General features: G+C 44.0%; 1 protein-coding gene across 1 annotated transcript; it reads right to left on the bottom strand.

Moving 5' to 3' along the window:
* Positions 1–589: 589 nt before the first annotated feature.
* On the bottom strand, positions 590–16,662 carry REELD1 (reeler domain containing 1). Its single transcript, XM_023557147.2, has 6 exons — positions 16,360–16,662; positions 10,792–11,014; positions 8,258–8,421; positions 3,408–3,720; positions 2,339–2,402; positions 590–1,553 (listed from the first exon to the last, which is right to left on the bottom strand). Exons 1-6 carry the CDS (start codon positions 16,565–16,567, stop codon positions 948–950), a joined length of 1,578 nt encoding a protein of 525 aa, XP_023412915.2. The 5' UTR covers positions 16,568–16,662; the 3' UTR covers positions 590–947.
* Between the last annotated feature and the right edge of the window lie 4,553 nt (positions 16,663–21,215).

Below are 21,215 nucleotides of genomic sequence, written 5' to 3'. Positions count from 1 at the left end.
TTTTATAGAACTGTTGCTAAATCAAAGTGACTATCATAGAGATATAAAAGCTGTCTGGTGGTCTTTGTCCATGATGCTCCCTTTCTGACACTTCCTGAAAAGACAAGGAGAAGTCGTCCTTCAAACTGTGCTGCTATCATCATTTTTTTGCAAAAGGGAGTATGTCAGCCCACCACTGGGATACACAACCTCTCCGTCAAGCTTAAGTGGATGGAGAGGTCTCAGAGCCATTTACACCCGAGGAAGAGGCTTGCTAGCTGCACCCTGGTGTTTATGGCCTTGCACTGCTTGTATATGCGGTCCAACCCTGTGTTCATCAAGCTCTCTAAAGCTCTCCTTGCTGCCGATCAATGTCCATGGCAGATTTGCCAGGCTCCTGCATTTCGAAGAACACTGAATACCCTTGCGTTCACCTGTTCATCTGATCAGAACTCTAGCTCATTCTGAACTCCAGGTTTGAAAGGAAAACTTCGTTTTGGCCGGTTTGGAGGGGCAAGGTGAGGGGTGCAGTTCTTTTTCTTGTAAGAGACACAACCCAACATTACTTTTTTTCAAAGAGTTAGAAGAGACGAGGCTGCCACGCTGAGGAGGGACAGAATTTCTATTTCTGCTGGCTCCTTAAGGCGACAGAGGAAGCTCAGCGGCCACAGGAGCCTAGTTAATGAGCAGCTTATACAATATTCATTGTGTTGAGTTTAACTCTTCAAACAGAACATCTAATTGAGAAAAGAAAAAAGGAGCTAAATTACAGATGTTAAGACAACAAAGCTCGGGAAGAACTCTCTCTATTGATCTAACCGTCCTTTCGCTGCTTCCTCCACTGCTGCTCACAGAGGTGAGGCTCTGAGAGTCCCCGTCCTCATCAGGGACACTCATCAGCTCTGTTCTTGCCAACACAATCCACAGGATCTAGGGAGGCCACCCAGAGCCCTGCTATAATGGCCTTCTTAGAGGACTGTGGTCTTGCTACCCACAGAGGGAGTGATCCAGTTGTATTCTGCTGGAACCAAAACAAAAGTGTTGTCTCCTGTCCTCCTGACACACACCGTCTCACCACCGTCACTTCTGGCAACGGCATCACGGGCCGGCTCACTGAGGGACACTTCCGTCCGCTTGTGGCAATACTGGGTGTGCAGATAGTGCAGGCCAGCAGCCAGCACCATGCCCAGGGTGACCGAAAGGCAAAGCAGGAGTCCCAGCTGGGGCGTCCTGAACTGGAGGTCCAGAGAGGCATTCACTCCCTCTTGCCCAACCTCAGAACTTGGGTTGGTCTTCCTAGGGTATCCCACACCACCCTGTTCATTCTGCTTCCTGACTCCAGGGTCCTTGTGCTTTGACTGAGGCAAGAAGCTGGCTGAGGGTTTTGATGCCTCTGACTGGCCAGCAGCAGGGTGCCTGGAAGTGGCTGAGCTATGGAGGACAGGGGCTGGGTAGGCTGTCCCATCTCCATTCCCAGTGAACACTCCAGAGGACCAGAGGTGGCAAGGGTAGGAATGGTGGACAGGATACAGAGAAGGCCTCATCACAGTCCTATTAGAGACCTCTGTCTTGTCCTAGAAAAGCAGAGGAAAAAAAAAAGAAAGACGTTAAAGTGGCTGGTCTTCCTCCAAGCTGCCACTGAACTTTGTAACCATTCTGTGTTCCTTAAAGAATCCCAGGCAGCAGCTGAAACACCCAGTGCTTCGCCTAGCCCAAGTAGATAAGTATGCACTTGTTATTGACAGTGATGGGGTGGCTAATGGAAACCCCACAGAGAGTGTGGAGGCCAGTTACATGAATAAACTTAGGGTCCTTTACGAGGCTTCCAAACAAATATGGGTGGTATGTCCTCTCAGATGGCTGAAAGCTTTTAGTGTCTTTTTATGCTAGGATCTATGCAAGGGAGACCATTTAATCTTACTGGAGGTTCCAATAAATTTGAGTAAGAATATTGTACCATGTTTTATTTGGTGTTCCTTCAAAGCCTTCAAAGGAATAGTAAATCAGTGGACATGTATATTTTATATTGCCATTGATCTAACCTCTAGGACCATGCACAGATTTTTGAGACTGATGTTATGAAGGAGGGGAAGGGATAGAAGAGGGGAATTATTAACTGAAGCTAAGTGGGAAAACAAATCACTAAAACCATCAATTTCTACAATTGCCGATAACTTCAGAGACACCGTGTGTAATGGAGAGGCAGTATTGATTGGTAGAAAGACACTCTGTGTTCATCATACCCTTGTCTTTAACTACTAATCTAATAGATCTGATTTTCCAGCCTGGAACTTCCCATTCTGGGTCAAAATACCAACCTGATCCACCTTCCCCCTGCACCACACGGGCTATTTATTACCTGGTCATCCCAACCAGAGGGCAAGCAAGTTTCTGATGAACCAAAGCTTGGATGATCTTGAGTCCTACAGGAGAGAACGGAAGGGCTGAGAAGGGGTCACTACGTGTGTTGGCAGCAACATCTTCTATGAATTTGTGTTGTTGTTGTTGTTGTTGTTGTTGTTGTTGTTGTTGTTGTTGTTAGCTGCCGTTGAGTTGCCCCCCACTCATGGCAACTCCATGCACGGTGGGATTGGATTGTTGTGAGCCATAGAGTTTTCATTAGCTGACTTTTGGAAAGAGATCACCAGGCCTTTCTTTCTAGGCCATCTTAGTCTGGATGCTCTACTGAAACCTGTCCAGCATCATAGCAACACACGAGCCTCCACTGACAGACAGGTGGTGGCTGCGCATGGTGGCTGCCCTTGTCGTTGTCGTTGTTGTTGTTGTGTGCCATGGAGTCAATTCTAACTCATAACAGCCCTATAGGACAGAGTAGAACTGCCCCATAGCGTTTCCTAGGCTGTAAATCTTTACAGGAGCAGATGACCAGGTCTTTTCTCCCACGATGCTGCTATTGGGTTCAAATCTCTGACCTTTTGGTTAGCAGCTGAGAGCTTAACATTGTGCCACCAGAGCTCCTTGCATGAGGAGCACTGGCCACGGAACCCGGGTCTCCTGCAGAGGAGAGGATTCTACCACTGAACCACCACTGCTGTCTTCCACTGTGAGTATCTTGTCAAATCAGATTTTCTTAGAAAGACTCCTGAGCTTGGATTTGGGGCAGAGGTGGTGGTGGAGGTGGGGAGTGAGTGCGGATGGCTGCAAAGCACTCATCAAATGCTATTATTTATAACAGCATCTCAGAGGCCTTGCCTTGTCCAAGAGAGCCCAGTTTCTCTGTGTGATTACTAAATCGAGACCTTTATGGTCAATACTCCTTCCATAGTCAAGATTTCTTGAGAACTTAAGAAAGCATGTAGCGGAGATGTTTTTCTGTCAGACTCCAGGAAGTTTACATTTGCTTAGGGCCTCAGTGTTTGGCCTGGTCCCCTCCCCTCTACTGAATGGCCCACCCACTTCCCCATTACCTGTGGTGGGTGCTAAGGCCGCACTCAAAGCCCTGTGAGGAGAACCTCCTGAGGGCCACCAGCCTCTCTAGTGCTCGGATGTCCCGGGATGGTTCTAGGGTTGGATTGCTGTCCCTGCTGGGTTGCTGGCCATTGCTGACTGCAGTAGCTGTGTGTGAAGATGGCTGGGGCGGAGCCTCTGTACCCCTGGGGAACTCTGTTACCCCAATATTAGCAGGAACAGGATCCGAGTGGTCCTCTTCTACGTTTCCAGTTAGACCAACAGCAGTGGCATCTGTGTGCTGCTTCAGAAGACTGATGGTGGTGCTGGGAGCTAAGCAGAGGCCCAAAGACATAACAGGGAGAGAAAGAGCATGCTCCTTGTATTGACTAGAACAATAACAGGGTAAATGCTAGAGACTTTAATGTGCCTGGAGGCAGACCATTAAATGTGAGCCACTTAAAACTGTCAACATAAAGATGATCTGTCCAGTAATGTAAGCCCCTGACCAAGCAGTGAAGCACCATTTTCCTACTCTTTTTAAAGCATGAGTCCCCAGCCCTTCTCACCTTGCACATTTTTAATAACCACCCTCCAGGGAATATAGAAACCGTCACAAGCACTGTATTTTCTCTCAACTCTGCAAAAAACTGTTTCTAGGTAGGAAAAAAGTGGACTCCTACAAATCAAAGATAGAACCCTTAAATCTTTCTTGTTTTATTATCAACAATAAAGGTATCTGTGGCAATGATAATGACTTGAGCCCTTGTTACGGGCAGAGACAAAATGGCTACCGTTCACCACCCTCCACCATCTGATTTTTCATCTATAACCGACTAACATGACTCCCCAGAGTGTTAGAAAGGGCCTCAAATAGGGCAGCAAACAAGCAAGAACAAGACCTGGGGCCAGGTTATCGTCTAGGTCTGAATTTTCATTCTGCTAATTCCTGGCCTTGGTCAAGGCCTCCCAGAATCTCAGTTTCTTCATGGGATGATAATGGTACCTGTGATGGTATGTGTCGACTTGGTTAGACTATGGTTCCCTGTGGTTTGGCCAAACACAAGTCTAATTGTTGTTCTGTAATGTAATGTAATATAATGTAATGTACTCATCTTCAATAATGTAATGTAATCAATCAGTTGAAAAGGGAGTTTCCTTTGAATGTGTTCTGTCCCCAGACTATAAATAGATACTTTGGCAGAACTCACCCTCTGACTTTACACTGTTTCTATCACCTGATATACGAATTTTGAGATGCAAGCCTGCAGGAGTCTCCTGCCTGCTGCCTGACCTACAAATTTTGGACATGCCAGTTCCCACAATTGGGTGAGCCAGTCCCTTGAAGTAAATCTCTCTCTTGTTTTCTCTCTCCCTCTCTCTGTATGTATATATACGTGTGTGTGTGTGTGTGTGTGTGTGTGTGTATCTACATGTATAAAACTAAAAAAACCAAACTTGTTGCCTTTGGGTCAGTTCTGACTCACACCCACCCTACATGACAGAGAACTACCCCATAGGATTTCCAAGGAGCAGCTGGTGGATTTGAACTGTTGACTTTTTGGTTACCAGCCGAGCTCTTAACCACTGCGCCACCAGGGTCCCATCTATATATATATAATAAAATACATGTTATATATTATATATAATTATATCAAATATGTATATTTACATCAAATGTATATTTGATATAATTATATATCTCACTGGTTCTGTTCCTCTAGAGAACGCTGATTAAGACAATACCCACGGCATAGAGGTGTTGAGAGGGTAAAATGAAATCATTGATGGAGAAGCACGAAGCGCAGTGCCTGGCACGTATGCAACATTCACTGAGGGTTTATCATGGTCATCATTAGGATGACGATGATGAAGTTGACAAAAACAGCACTGGCAGAAGTTCTCTGGCCAGGGCTCCAACTGGGTTGGATTAAACCTTCTTCTGGGGGATGGGGGGCACCTATTTTTTCCAATGACTTCATCACTTAAAAAGATCGAAGTGGAGAACAAAGCCTCATAATACAGACACACAGAACGCGGCAAACATTCTGAGAGGTTTAAACTCCTGTCTGAACTCTCAGCGCATTCAGACACTGCTGTGGCCCCGCGCACTGGGCACTGTGAGGCGCTGGGTTATAGGAGGGATGCAGGCTTATCATTGTTGCCCCTGAACTCAAAATCCAGGAGGAAAGACACGGACTCGTCCTACCACATAAATTGCCATGTGGTAAGTGCTCTAATGGCAGAGATGAGGAAGCAGTTACACTTGCCCACCAAGAAGTGGGAAACCCTGGTGGTGTAATGGTTAAGAGCTACGGCTGCTAACCAAAAGGTCTGTAGTTCAAATCTACCAGGCGCTCCTTGGAAGCCCTGTGGGACAGTTCTACTCTGTCCTATAGGGTCGCTATGAGTTGGAATCGACTCAAGGGCAACGGATTTTTCAGGTACCAAGAAGTGTAGGGAAAAGTTTCACAAAGGACATATTTGGACAGTCTTGAAAGATAAAGAGATCATCATGAGGACAGTGCAGTGAGAGGGAATACCACAGGGTTAAGCCTGGAGATGTAAAAGCAGATCATACCTAACAGGGTGGGGTAGGATTCCAGGGTGTCCCAGAGGGTCTGTTGGGAGGTGAGTTTGGGGGATACAATATATTATTTTCCCAGCTTTGAAAATTCATCATTTACATTTACTTGTTAAAGTCTTCTTAGAATTAGAAAATCTATTGATTTATTTCACTTTGTTAGATGACACCCTCTTCCAACACACACACAGACACACACACACACAGAGTCCTTTTTCCCTTGGGGAAAACCAGGGCTAGTGTAGAGGGATGGGCAGGAAAGGCAGGCTGGGGCAGAAGGGAAGAACTGTGACAGTCTGTGGCATAGTAAGAGTTGACACTGTAGCTGCTCAGACTAGAGTCTGCGGCCCCCTGGGGGACAAGGTTCCCAGAGGAGTCAGGCATCATCAGAGGCCGCACACTAAATAGGAAGTACCTTCCTGAAACCTCACTTTTACTCATATTCATATGAAAACAAACATGGTTATGCTTGAGATTAGAATCCAACACTTGCATGATTTATAAATTAGAACATCAGACTTCCTAAACAAATGTTGGGTTTGCCGGGTCTTCTTCAGGCCACATTCGCAGACCTCTGAAAGCTTTCCTTCGTGTTAGCGGAATGATTGGAGGTGGGTGACTGGGAAATGGGGAGGGGACGAAAAGTTCTGGACAAAGGTAGAGTATGGAGGGTGGTGGGCTTATCCCTGTGCCCTGGTCGGCTAGACTGAGCAGAGGCAGAGATTCCAATTGGATCCTTGCCAACAACAGAAATGTCCATCAAAGATGAATGGAGAAGCAGAATATGGTATATATAAACAATGGGATACTGTTCAGCCATAAGGAGAAATGAAGTCCTGATGCACGCCACAACGCGGATGAACCTTGAAAACACTATGTTGAGTCAAATAAGTCAGTGGCAAAAGGACAAATACTGTATGATCTCACTTACATAAGTAAATAGATTTTTTAAAAAAGCAAAGACTGTTAGTGGTTACCAGAGGTGGGAGGGAGGGAGAAAAGGGGAGTTTTTGCTTAGAGGGCAGTGAGTTTATGGTAATGGTGGCGAAATAACTTGAAAAGAATTATGAAAATGGCTGCGGAATATGAAGAATGTAACCGATGTCACGGAATTTGACATGTAGAAATTGTTGAATTGGTGGATGTTTTGGTATGTATATTTTTGCCACAATAAGACAAATAAATAAACAAAAGTAAATTTAAAAAATAAACAAAAAAAAACAAATTGGTTTTCCGGCCTTAATACGTTAGCAAAGAATGAAGGAAAAATAAAGAATAAAGGGAAACGGGCTTGAAGAGATTAAGGATTTGGACCTTCTGTTTAAATGACTGGATGCCTCATGAATATATCTGTCCAGAGCACTTAATTAGAAACAAATAATGAAAATGAGCTCCCTACCACCAGGAATTTGGAGGCAGGTCAAACGTTCTCTAGCTGGTTAGTTTGTTTTTAGAAGTTCAGGGGCCAAGGGAGTCTAGAGTCATGCAGTGAGCCAAGAAGAAGTCCATTCCCATAGAAACAGCCTCTCAATCCTAATTGCATTCTACAATCCAGGCTGCAAACACCATCTACCTACGTGGAAAGTAACCAAGCCTTTGAACCAGTTGGGATCTCTGCTGAGAACTCGCATTTCTAACAAGTTCCCAGGCGATACTAATGTACTGGCTAGGGACCAATTCAAAGAACCTCTAGTAGAGCAGTGGTTCTCAAATTTTATTATACATAAGAATCACCTGGGGATCTTGTTAAAATGTAGATTCTGATTCAGTATATCTGGGGTGAAAATGTGAAGTCTCAGCATGGGTTGGAAACGGGGGGGGGGTGAGGAACCGGTTGGAAGCCTTGAAAGTACCAATAAACTGGGTGAGATTTATTAAAAAAAGAAAAAAGGTTCATTTCTTTCCTGCACTCCCTGAGTAGCTTCAGAGAACTGAGAAAACGGCTAAAATATTGTGATTCCTGGTAAATGGGGGGCGGGGGGGGGAGGTGTGTGCTTTTTTTTTTTTTTTGGTTTGGCAACCCCGTGCTACCCCTCCGCCCCAGGGCCCAACTTAACTCCTTAGGGCGGGCCAGACAGTGTGTTTGCTGCAACAAACAAAGTAACTGCGAGCTCTGCCTCCCTCACGGTGGCGATGGCGTTGTCACCACCCCAAGAACTGCTGCGGTGGCCCTGGCAGGCGTTTATTGCTTATTTTGCAGGGACAGACAGTAGTAACTTTTAAGCGAAAAGAGAAAACTATAAAAATAATGACAGCCCGGCTAGCAAATAGAGTAGAAAGCCGTACCTGGGGCTGCTCCTTCGATACCACCTGGCCTCTGCCAAGGCACTGGCATTAGTGAGCGGGCCTCCATGTGGCCGGCAGAGTGGGCTCTGCTGTGCGTCTGTTGGGACACAACCGGTGATTCAATCCGTGCCCAGTAAACGAAGTACGACTGGACGACTGATAAACTGTGGAAAAACAAAGAGCAGAGGGATTCGAGGATTTAGTGTCCTTTAAATAATAGCTCAGGCCGTCCTAATGGAAAAGAGAGAAGGCAAGATAAAGAAGAACAATAAAGTCAAAGAGAACAAAGAACTCCGGAGAGATTATTTTACTACCCCTTAGAGGGACTTCAGTCTTTTTAAAATTGAAAACCCAGTGGCAACAAAATAGTTAGAAGAGCAGAGGATATTTATAATCAATTGCCCCCCCAGAATAAATATAATCCTTAAAAATCTCATTTTGACTAAAAGGTATCTTCTTGAACTATAAGTGTTTAGATTCAAGTAAAAGCCTTCGTCTTCAGTTATATTATTGGCCATTATTGGTATATTGTTCATGGAATTACATAATTAATTAAACATTTCCATAATCCATTTATATTATAATTATAGTTTTTTTAATTAGAGATGTTTTAAATCACTAATGTTTTTAGATAATATTTTGAATACATAATGCCTTTCTTCATTTTCACAAACATTGTTTCATTTATCCTCCCAAAAATTTTGCTGAGGCAGGGATTATCAGCAAGTATCATTTTTTGCATTTTAACTCTTCAGATGGTCATAAAAATGTCATTAACTTTGTCAAGTTAGGGGTCATGTTTCAGGCCTCAACATATGGTGTCCAGACTCAGTCCACGTTATCATGGGAAAGGATTCTGGGAGGTGAGAGGACAGAGGGTGTCTTTGTGTGAGGCTTCTGACTGTCAAATGCAGGTTGTCACTTCTACACTACATAGATGGCACATAGCAGCTCTGATGTAAGTCAGAAAACAAGAATGGAGGTGCTTTGAGAAATAAAAGTGGCTAAGCCCTGGTGGCTCAGTGATTAAAGAGTTCAGCTGCTAACCAAAAGGTCAGCAGTTTGAATCCACCAGCCACTCCATGGAAACTGTATAGGGTAGTTCTACTCTGTCCTATAGGGTCGCTGAGTTGGAATTATCAACTCGATGGCAATGGTTTTTGTTTTTGCTTTAATACAGATGTAAGGAAACCCTGGTGGCATAGTAGTTAAGCACTATGGCTGCTAACCAAAAGGTTGGCAGTTCGAATCCACCAGGTGCTCATTGGAAACCCAGTGGGAAAGTTCTACTCTGTCCTATAAGGCATCTATCCATTGGAATCGACTTGACTCGATGGCAACAGGTTTGGTTTTTGGTTTGGAAGGCCTACAAACAACCTGCATTCTTTGCAGATGATAAGAACCAAAGCCCTGTGCAGAAGCTGGGCTTAAGTGGGCACTGGCCTTGCCAAAGTGCCAAAACATTGTCAGGGCACCATGCTTCCTTCTAGCTGCCATTCCTGCTGTGGTAAATCACCAGGATGGCATGGACTAGGGACGCCTTGGGGAGAGGACATATGTCACAGCTCCCATTGCTCCCAGTGCAGAGAGGAAAGCCTGGAGGGGAAGCATGGGGTCAGGTGGCCTCTACCTTCAGGCAAAACCTCCCTGATACATTTATGAGGGTGTGGAGAGGAGAAGTCCCTGGGTGGTGCGAAGAGTTAAAGCACTTGGCTACTAACCAAAAGGTTGAAGGTTTGAGTCCACCCAGAGGTGCCTCTGAAGGAAGCCCTGGTGATATATTTCCCAAAAATCAGGCATTGAAACCTTGTGGGACAGAGTCCTGCTCTGACACACATGGGGCCACCATGAGGTAGAGCCGGCTCCTCAGCAACCGTTCCTTTTGGAGAGGAGAAACTGAGGAAGACACACCCTTTCCTAAAAGTGAAAAAATCCTCTTTCTTGGTAAATCCAATTATCAGAAGAATGACTAAACAAGGGCCTCATTTTGAGAAATGATGATGCTTATAAAGCGCTCCCAGTCGCCAGGAACTGTTCTGAGCACTTCGCATAGACGGGCTCTTCTATCCTTCCACAGCCCTGTCTCGGTATTACGCCCATTTGGTTGACAAGAAGGCGAGGCACAGAGCGTTCAGTGGCTTTCCCTGGTCTGACACAAGTAGTCTCTCAGTGTCCACTTGTCTGTCTGCCTCTGTCTCTCTTTCTTGGCTTCCCCTCTTCTCCTTTAGCTCTTTTGTCCTCTAGTCAGAATTTCTTGGAAAGGGTGGCCAGGATTCATCTGTGCCTAGGAAAAAAGGGAAATAACCACACTCCAGGGTCACGGACAATGACAAAGGAAAGGTGTGGGGGCCCAAAAATATTTTTTAGTTCCTCTCTGGATAGGCTCACTAGTTGGGGCAGCCCCAGTGACCGTGTCCTTGTTATAAGGTGACCCAGGAGGGAGGGCAGGAAACAGGAAGGAAGGGAGATGAGAGCCCCTCTCCTCAAAGAGGGAGGTGCAGTTACTAAGAAACAGCACTTTCCTGTCTCCTTACAGGAATCTGATGTCCCCCACAGGCTGGGCAGGGGCCTTCCACACAAATGATAAGTTTCTCTTCAGGGACTTGTCCGAGTGGGTAACTGTGTCAGCCTCTTCAGAACAAGTCATCAGTTTGGAATGAGGAGGAATGAAAACAAAAGTGCCAACTATTTGTTGATTAGACACTCTTCGAGCCTGAAGTAGAAATCCCATGAAATCATGACTGCTCCTCATAGTCACTACAACAGAAAACAAGGAACCATCCATTAGAGGGAACATGCATGACTTAGTTCCATTCCGTGATCTTAAACGGCTGTTTTCAAAACAAGAAAAGCTTAAGACCATCCCTCTGAAAGCAAACAATTGATTAGAGAAAAAGAAAAAGTTGAAGGGCCATTTCACACCAAAAATAAATTCCACTTGCATCAAAGATACATAAATAACAAAGAACTAGAAACAATGGCTATTTCTTTTTTTTCTAATGTTGGAGTCAGAAATGCCTCCATAAGCAAAACCCAGAGGCCGTAAAAGAAAAGATGAATGAAGTTTGCTACGTTAAAAAAAAATCTGATCATAGATGAACTCAAAAAAGTCTTTTTTTAATTGTGCTTTAGAAGAAAGTTTACAGCTCAAGTTAATTTCTCGTACAAAAATTTATACACATATTGTTATGTGACATTAGTTGCAATCCCCACAATGTGACAGCACACTCCTCATTTCCACCTTGAGTTCCCTGTGTGCATTCGACCAGTTCCTGTCTCTTCATGTCTTCTCATTCTGCCTCCAGACAGGAGCTGCCCATTTGGTCTGGTATGTCTGATTGAACTAAGAAGCACATTCCTCAGGTGTATTATTTTTTGTTTTATAGCCCTATCTAATCTTCGTCTGAAGAGTGGGCTTAAGGAATTGTTTCAGTTCTGGGTTTACAGTGCATCTGGGGGCCATAGTTTTGGGAGTTTCTCCAGTCTCTGTCAGACCATTAAGTCTGGTCTTTTTACATGAATTTGAATTTTGTTCTACATTTTTCACCTGCTCGGTCTGGGACTGTTTGTTGTGTTCCCTTCAGGGTGGACATTGGTGGTAGCCAGGCACCATCTAGCTCTTCCAGTCTCAGGCTGGTGGAGTCTCTGGTTCATGTGGTCCTTTAGTCCTCTGGGCTAGTATTTTCATTGTGTCCTTGGTTTTCTTCATTCTCCTTTGCTCCAAGAGGAATGGGACCCACTGATGTATCCCAGACAGCCACTCGCAAGCTTTTAAGACCCCAGATGCCGCTCTCCAAAGTGGGATGTAGAACGTTTTATTTATAAACTATGTTATGCCATTTGACCTAGAAGTCCCCGGGAACTATGGTACCCAGGCCCCAGCCCCAGCGACTCTGTTTCTTAAAGTGCTTGGATATGTCCAGGAAACTTCTTAGCTTTTGCTTTGGTCCAGTTGTGCTGACTTCCCCTGTATTGCGTGTTGTCCTTCCCTTCACCTAAATTGATCCTTGTCTACTATCTGGCTAGTGATTTCTCCTTCCTTTCCCTCCCCACCCTTGTAACCATCAAATGAAAAAAAGTGTTTTTAAGATATAAAACAGGCATAAAAAAAACAGATACAAAAACTTACGGTGAATAAATAAAAAAGACAATCCCCCCAGATTATCAAAGGATACAAACAAATTAAGCAAGTAAGCTCAATCATAACTTAAAAAGCAAATAAAAACAAGGTACTATTTTATATCTATTATACTATAGCAACCCTACAGGACAGAGTAGAACTACCCCATAGGGTTTTCAAGGAGCAGCTGGTGGATTCGAACTGCTGACCGTTTGGTTAGCAGCCGTAGCATTTAACCACTACGCCACCAGGGCTTCACCTATTGTATTAGCAAGTACGAAATACATGATTATGATAGGACTATAGAAAAATGAAGGCACTCATTCACTGATGCTGGAACTATAAACCATGCAACTCTTTGGGGATAATCTGACAATATCGTCCACGTTAATAATGCAGTTGCCCTTTGACCTAGCAATTTCGCTTCTGAGAAATTTTGCTGCTGACATACCTGCATAAATAAGCACAGCAAACATTGGAGTCCACTACCCAACAGCTTCTCTCCACTTATTCCCTGCTAAAAGAGCCCCGACCTTATGTCCATGTAGCAGGTGAACATCTCTTGTTTTCAGAAAAGTTAGGGGGCAGTGGTGGTTGAGTGGTAGGATTCTCGCCTTCCATGCTGGAGACCCAGGTTTGATTCCTGGCCAATGCACCTCATGCGCAGCCACCACCTGTCTGTCAGTGGAGGTCTGCGTGTTGCTATGATGCTCAACAAGTTTCAGTGGAGCTTCCAGACTAAGACAGACTACTAGGGAGAGAGGCTTGGCGATCTACCTCTGAAAGCAACCAATGAGCACCCTGTGGATCCCAACAGTCTGATGCACATTTTATTCAGTCATGCATGGGGTCACCATGAATTGGAGCCCAACTAGAAGGCAGCTTATGACAACAGTCCTCTCCCTATTTCCAGGGGATGAATTGTGATTAGATTACAACCACTGATGGTAATTTCATTCTTCTTTAGTGTCTCCCTATTTCCAGGGGATGAATTGTGATTAGACTAAAACCAGTCTTGGTAATTCCATTCTTCTTCAGGGTGATTCAATTCTGGCCACTGAGGGCAACTGGGAGAGCTGGTAACTCCTGAGGATGCATCTTTTTGCCCTGACCCTTTATTCCAGTTTTGATACCAGCATGAGGCCTAAAACTATGGCAGCTGTCCTGACACTGTGCAAGGACAAACAAAGCAATGCCAATCCAACTTGCTGATGATGGCCAAGCAGGAAGCTGGAAAAACCTTACATCTTGATGACATCACAGAATGGCTTCACAAATCCAGAAGCCGCACTTCCAGACTCCCGTGAGAAATTGAAAGGTCTTGGGGGATAAGTTCCTTTTTATTGGCTTTTCCCATATTTGCGACTAGAAGACTTATAGAGTGAGCCAAGGTATAAGTATAAGAATGTCCATTAGAATTGTTTATAATGCCCAAAATTGGAAAAAGTAAATACCCATCAATAAAAACTTAGTTCAATCAATTATGTGACATCCAGACAAAGAATTGTCATGCATTCATTGAAAATAGACTATGACTATGATAAAGACCTCAGCACTACCGTTAGGTGAAAAATACAGATGTGAAGCAGAGTGATTTCATTTACGTCTGTTTAGGGTTATATTCATTTGAAATATCAGACTCATATACACTTGTGTGCATGGAACATTTCAGGAAAGATGTGAGAGAAGCTTAATGATGATTACCTCTGGGGAATCAAATTCAGTGTCCAGAACAAGGGAAGGGAAACTTATTTTCTATTTTTTTGGTACTGTTAAAATATTTTAAAACTGTAATAATATTTTAAGCTGCTTAAAAATAATTTGGAAATTAAATGAGTGGCTAAAATCAGAGTCATATCTTCTACAGACTTGTGGAATACAGCTTAGTCTCTGTAGTTATTTTATTTTCTGTGCGTTTGAATGTTTATTAACAAACATTTGAACAAATATTTATTATTCAACACCCGGCACTGTGCTTGGCATTGACTATACGTCTGTGAACAAGGTAACAAAGTCCTTACCTTCAAGAAGCTCAGCAATTAGTGTGGGATCTCAGCAAAACAAAAACAATGTAATCACAATGTAAAGTAATAACTGATCCTCACCGAATCCCTGAGACGCTCTGTCAAGCCGTTTATTACACATGGTGTCTTAATTACAATCACAATCCAATTATGTTTCCCTCAGGACACTTTCAGGCCACCTTTTATTAGGATTTGGGTGTCATGATATTTTGGGTCGCTTTTACAATGTTTTCACTCCCCTAGCCACAGAACACTGGGGCGCTGCTGAGAGTGAATCACTGGGTGCAGACATAGCAATCCCCCATACTTGGGGTCAAGGGTGTACCTGGGGTGGAAGAAGCCCCCCAAGAAGTTGCCTCTATCACTGAGCGGTGGCTCGCATGAGCCCCAGTGTGCTCTCTACAGATTTTCCCTCTGTTAGAATAGCCTTCATTTCAGTTTGAGGAGTACGTTGCTGTCAGCGCCATACACTACCCACACAATTCCCACCCCCCCCCCGCATACTTATCATCAATAGAATAAAATGATTGGATAAAATAACATTTATAGAGCCCATTTCATTTTTTGTTTACTACCTCCACCCATTGCCGTTGAGTCAATTCCAACTCATAGCAACCAGACAGGACAGAGTAGAATAGCTTCATAGGGTTTCCAAGGAGCAGCTAGTGGATTCAAACTGCTGACCTTTTGGTTAGCGGCCAAACACTCAGCCACTGCACCATGAGGGTTCCTTCCTACTTCTGTCGTCGTTCAGTGCCGTCAAGTCATTTCTGACTCATAGTGACCCTACAGGACAGAGTAGAAGTGTCCCATAGGGTTTCCAAGGAGCGCCTAGTAGATTCAAACTGCTACACCACCAGGGCTCCGTCCTACCTCTAGTGCCCATCAAAGGAATTAGCAAAACTCAAAAGGAGGTAGAGCAAACAGCTTGCTACCGTCTCTCCCATATCCCCTCAGCCTATTTGCGTTCACCTGTGGCTACACAGGTGGTTTTCTCTCTACACTAACATTTCGCCTTAAGCACCTGCAGCTTTCTTCTCTGCCTTCTCTAGCTAGCTCCGGAACTTGCTCTGAGGTAAGCGGGTACAACTCTGAAGTTAGGCGAGGAGTGGGTGGTGGAAATGCCCCCGGCAGGAGAGCAGTCCTTGACCAATACATTTCCCAGTCTCTCCATGCTCCTGACGGAGGATTCAGAGGTGTGTTTCACACGGCTTGCCCATTGGAACTGAGCTCCAGTTGCCCACAGCAGCGACCTGTTCAATTTCACACCTTTAATTAGCATCTCTCTCCTCCCTGTCTCATTTTCCCTCCTTTCTTGTTTGTGCTTCCCAGGACCATCTACCAAATAAAATACCTGCACCCAAGGTCGTTCTCTGCTTTAGCAGAAACTCAAACAGTGGAAAACATTCTTTATATCTGAAAAATAATTTTAAACAATGAGAAAAAAAGTATATTTCATCTATACATATGATATAAGAATGTTGTTCAGATTAACTGTATATCCTGTGAGAAAGATAAAATAATTTTTGTAATAATGCCACCTGTGTACTCTTCTCTTGAAAAGATTAATATCCATATAGAGATTAGTTATCATGTGTTTTTCATGTCAAATACTTCATGCTTATTTTTGGCTAAATAATTGCTCCCTAGAATTAAGCCAAAGTTTAGCCCAGGAAACTCCTGCCTGGTACAGACACAATCTGGAATCTGCCCCTGGGGCTCTGGGGTTCTTTGCAGTCTCTCAAATCTTCTCCTGTATGTACCTGGAGGAGTCCCTGGGTGGTGCAAATAGTTAATGTGCTCAGCTGCTAACCAGAGGTTTGAGTCTACCCAGTAGGGCCTCAGAAGAAAAGCTACCCCAAAACCAGCCACTGAAAACCCTATGGAGCACAGTTCTACTCTGACACACAGAAGGCATTGGGAGTCCACTCTACGACAACTGGTAAACTGGCATGTACCTGGAACCTTGTCACCTGGTGAGTAGGAATTGCTGCTGGTGTGGATGGTAATGTGGTGGGTCCCGGCACTCTGAAGCCGGACTTGAACGTGTTTGGGCTGCATGTCCACACAGGTTGCCGAGCTTGCGCCATGGGAAAAGGCAGCTGAGCAGGAGGCCAGGCAGAGGGTGGTACAAGCCCAGCCTGCGAGCGCCGCTGAGACCATCATTCTGTCCTTTCCTGTATCAAGAGAACAACAGCTTCAATCCAGGGGCTGCTTACCTAAGAAAACAATTCGAAGTCTTCTCGGGCGCGACTGGCCTGACTCCCACACAGCCTTTGCACCTGAGATATTTTTAGTGCTCTCTCCCCAGATTCTAAGTGCCCAATGTCAAGGTCAAAAAGGCAAAGCAGGCTATCAGAGGTGTTTGATTTCTAAAAACTTAAAAAAAAGAAAAACTTCTCTTCTTACAATTTTCTCATAATATAAGACCAGATTGCTTCTTTTTAAAGATGGGTTTTGATTATTAAGTCAAAGAAATGAGACCAGAAATACATTTGTATTCTAACGTACACTCCTTAAAAGCAGTCTGTCATCGAAGACAGTGTAAGCTCCGATACATTACTGCTGAAGTACACAGCCAATGTTCCAATATGGTCCGGCTGTTTGGCATATGGTGGCTTGGATTAGTGTCTTCTCTCTACGATTGCAAATTATACAGCTAAATGCAGCTGAACCGCCGCCAACTGCCAATTATTTAGAGGAGATTATTAAGTTTGCGGAGCTTTGATATCTCCTTATCCTTTCTCCTGCTGTTTTTAGTTATTTCGCTACTTTTTAGCAGAGAAGGTGAGCAGAGAAAGTTACACTCCAGCCAATCTATTCCATACCTTCTTAAATATACTGGATAAGAAAAAAAAAAAAATTGGCTCAGGAATAGAATAAAATGATTGGCTAAAATAACATTTATACAGTGAGTTTCATTTTTTTTTTACCACATCCCTGAGTGGTGCAAACAGTAAAGTGCTCTGCTCATAACCGTAAGGTTGGCCGTTCAAATCCCCCAGAGGTGCCTTGGAAGAAAGGCCTGGTGATCTTCTTCCAAAAGGTCACAGCCTTGAAAACCCTATGGAGTAGTTCTACTCTGAAACACATGGGGTTACCATAAGTCAGAATCAATTCAACAGCAACTTTTTGTTTTTTAATGTCCAACCAAAAAAAAATTAGAAGTTGACTGGAAAAGCTCTACAGATGAATATAAAGAAGGAAATCTGAAGTAAGACAGATGAAATTTTTTCTGAATAAATATTTTTATCAGCCTATGTTTGTTTTTTGGAAACCCTGGTGGCGTAGTGGTTAAGTGCTATGGCTGCTAACCAAGGGGTCAGCAGCTCGAATCTGCCAGGCACTCCCTGGAAACTCTATGGGGCAGTTCTACTCTGTCCTACAGGGCCGCTATGAGTCGGAATCAACTTGATGGCACTGGGTTTGGTTTGTTTTTTTTTTTTTAATTTTTTTTTTTTTTTTTTTAATAATCCCGTGCAGACATTTTAAAAGCTTGGCTAATACTCTGATGCAAGGAGCAATGCAAGACAACAGCCATCCTCTTTAATAAGCTGGCTTTAAAGTGAAAAATAAGATCCTAAAAGTGTAGTGAAAACTAGCTATAGAAAAGAGAAAATAATCTATATGACCAATATTCAAGTGCCATCCACTCCCACCCTAAATGCACGCACTACGACCACCACCCTTCACATTGACAAGACGTGGGGAGACAGGAATGCCATCTCTAACTCAAACCTCTTAAACTTGTCTTACGAGACCCTTAGGTAACACCTTTCTCCTCTAGGTTTGTTTTCCAGGAGGCACTAAAAACTCGAAACCTCTACCCCTCTGGGGGCCATTCCTACAGCTTCCCAGAGACATTAAGAAATAAGCTATAAGCTGTAAGTTGAGAGGCCCCAGGGGGTCCCTTTTTCTTTCAGAGGGACCACATAGAACATGCCCCTCAAGCCCTTGTTGATGGTAGAGAGTGGTCTCCTCTCTCCAACGGCAGATGAAATACAGATGCCTATGAAGGGGAGCAAGTGCCACGGCTGCACCACAAATCCCACCCTCCCATCCTAGGCCTGTCTGATCCTTCTTTCCCACCAGCACCTCGTCTGCCTGAACCCGGAGAAGCGTCCACTTACCTAGGAACACACTTTCCTTCAGGCTTGAGGGAACAGTTTCCCCCTCAGGGTTGTGAAGACACATCCTTTAAACAAAAGTCTTTTCTTCTCCCTTCAGTTTTTCCTCTAATGGGGAGGATAACAGCTGTTACCTCTAATCCTTAGCATCCACAGGAACTGTCCCTCAGTGTCTAAATGCAGACTTAATCACGTTAGTTTTCTCTAAAGCCAAATGCACATACTCACAGAGTTTGCAACCACATCAGCAGTATTCAAGCCTGTGCCACAAAAGCCAAAGGGAGGAACCAGAAAGAACTGTAACTGGTTTTGCACACGGCTGGTGCTGGCATCCTTGGCAGAAGCTGATGTCTTCATCTTGGTTTCCCTGCCAGGAAGAGTATGTTTGAACAAACGTGTTATGAGTTGAATTGTGTCCCCCAAAAAGGTATGGAGAAGTCCTAATTCCTGGCTCCTGTGACTGTGACCTTGTTTGGAAATCAGGTCTTTGAAGATGGTATCCATTAGCATGAGGTTACAGCAGAGTAGGGTGGGTCCTAACGCAATATAAGCTCTGTCCTTATAAAAGAGAACAGACACAGACAGTCACAAAGGGAAGAATGCCATAAGACAGTGTATCTACACACCAAGAAACACTTGGGGCTACCAGAGGCTGACATGGGTAAGAAGAAAAGATCTTCCCCCAGATACTTTGGCGAGAGCATGCTCCCACACCAGCCTGAATTCAGACTACCAATCTCCAGGAATGTGAGACAATAAATTTCTGTTGTTTAAAGCCACCCACTTTGTAGTATTTTGTTACAGCCAAAACCCATTGCCATCAAGCCAATCCCAAATCATTAGTGACCCTATAGAAGTGTCCCATGAGGTTTCCAAGGCTGAAATCTTTACAGAAGCAGACTGCCAAATCTTTCTCCCACGAAGTGTCTGGTGGGTTCGAACCACCAACCTTTCGATTAGCAGCCGAGTGATTAACCACTGCGCCACCAGAGTTTTTTTGTTTTTTTGTTTTTAATAGCAGCTCTAGTAAACAAATGCAAAGCACATCTCAACATACTCTGTTAAGTCAGTGTGGGCTGAAGAAGTCATCTCTGGTAAGGTGGGATTGACGCCATGGCCAGAGAGCAGTGTTTGGTACAAAAAAAATACCACACAACACACTCCCACTGCTATCACTTGTACTAAAGCTGCATTTCCTCAGTTTGCGCGCTCATAAAACCACCTGAGACAGTTGATAATAGCACAGATCTTGCAGGCCTACCACCACCATTTGCTGTCAAGTCAGTTCTCGCTCAGGGTGACCCCAAGCATGTCAGAGTTGAATTGTGCTCCACAGGGTTTTCAATGGTTGATTTTTTTAGAAGTAGGTTGCCAGAACTTTCTTACAAGGCACGTCAGGGTATACTGGAACCTCCAACCTTCTGATTAGCAGGTGAGCATTAACTATTTGCCCCACCCAGGGACCTCTGCAGATCAAAACCCAAACCCACTGTTGTCAAGTTGATTCCGACTCATTGTGACCCCATAGGGTTTCCAAGGCTGTAAATCTCTACGGAAGCAGACTACCACATCTTTCTCTCAAAGAGCCGCTGGTGGTTTCGAACCCCCAATCTTTCAGTTAGCAGTCAATTGCTTTCACCACTGTGCAACCAGGGCTCCTTCCTGTAGATCAGTAGTTCTCAAAGTGCGACACCCAGAAAAGCAACACCAACATCACCTGGGAGCTTGTTAGAAATCCAAGTCTTGGACCCCACTCCAGATATACAAAATCGGACACACACAGATCTAGCTACCAGTGTTTTAATAAGCCCTCCAGGTAATTATGATACCAGCTAAACTTGAAAACCACTGCTATGAATTCCCTAGGCTTCTTTCCAGACCTATGGAATCAGAATTTCCAGAGGGGGAGGTCTGGAAATCTGTGTTTTTATTACACATCCCAGAAGGCTCTTATGACCAGGAAAGTTAGGAAAAACTAAGTTAGAGAGTCACTGCTAAGTCAGTATAACCCCCAAGCCTCCACAGCTCCATTGCATCTGTGATTTAGTCATACAGATAGTGGACTTCTGAAAAGGCATTTGGCCAATTATAGTAATAGGTGTTAATACTAACACGGTAAAAGAAAACAACCCTGACGCACATCTTTCCTGATTTTAAAACACGTCATACCCTCTTATTCTGTTCAAACGACTGCCTCTTGTTCTGTGTACAGGTTCCCCATTAGCACAATTAAGTGTTCTGGAATTCCATTTCTTCAAAATATTATCCATAAATTGTTATGATCCACACAGTCAAATGCCTTTGGATGGTCCATGACACAGGTAAACATCTTTCTACTATTCTCTGCTTCCAGCCAAGACCCACCTGACATCAGCAATTATACCCTTTGTTCAATGTCCTCTTCTGAATCCAGCTTGAATTTCTGACAGTTCCCTGTTGATGTACTGCTGCAATTGTTTTTGAATTATCTTCAGCAAAATTTTACTTGTGTGTAATACTAATGATATTGTTTGATAATTTCCAAATTCTGTTGGATCACTTTTCATTGGAATAGGCATAAATATGGATCTCTTCCAGTCAGTTGGCCAGATTGGCGTAGACTAGTGAGCATTTCCAGTGTTGTGTCTGTTTGTAGAAATATTTCAATTGATATTTCATCGATTTCTGGAGCCTTGTTTTTCGTCAAT

This window comes from Loxodonta africana, chromosome 13 (assembly GCF_030014295.1).
Source record: "Loxodonta africana isolate mLoxAfr1 chromosome 13, mLoxAfr1.hap2, whole genome shotgun sequence".
Lineage (NCBI taxonomy): Eukaryota > Metazoa > Chordata > Mammalia > Proboscidea > Elephantidae > Loxodonta > Loxodonta africana.
This window is presented reverse-complemented; position numbering and strand designations above follow the sequence as displayed.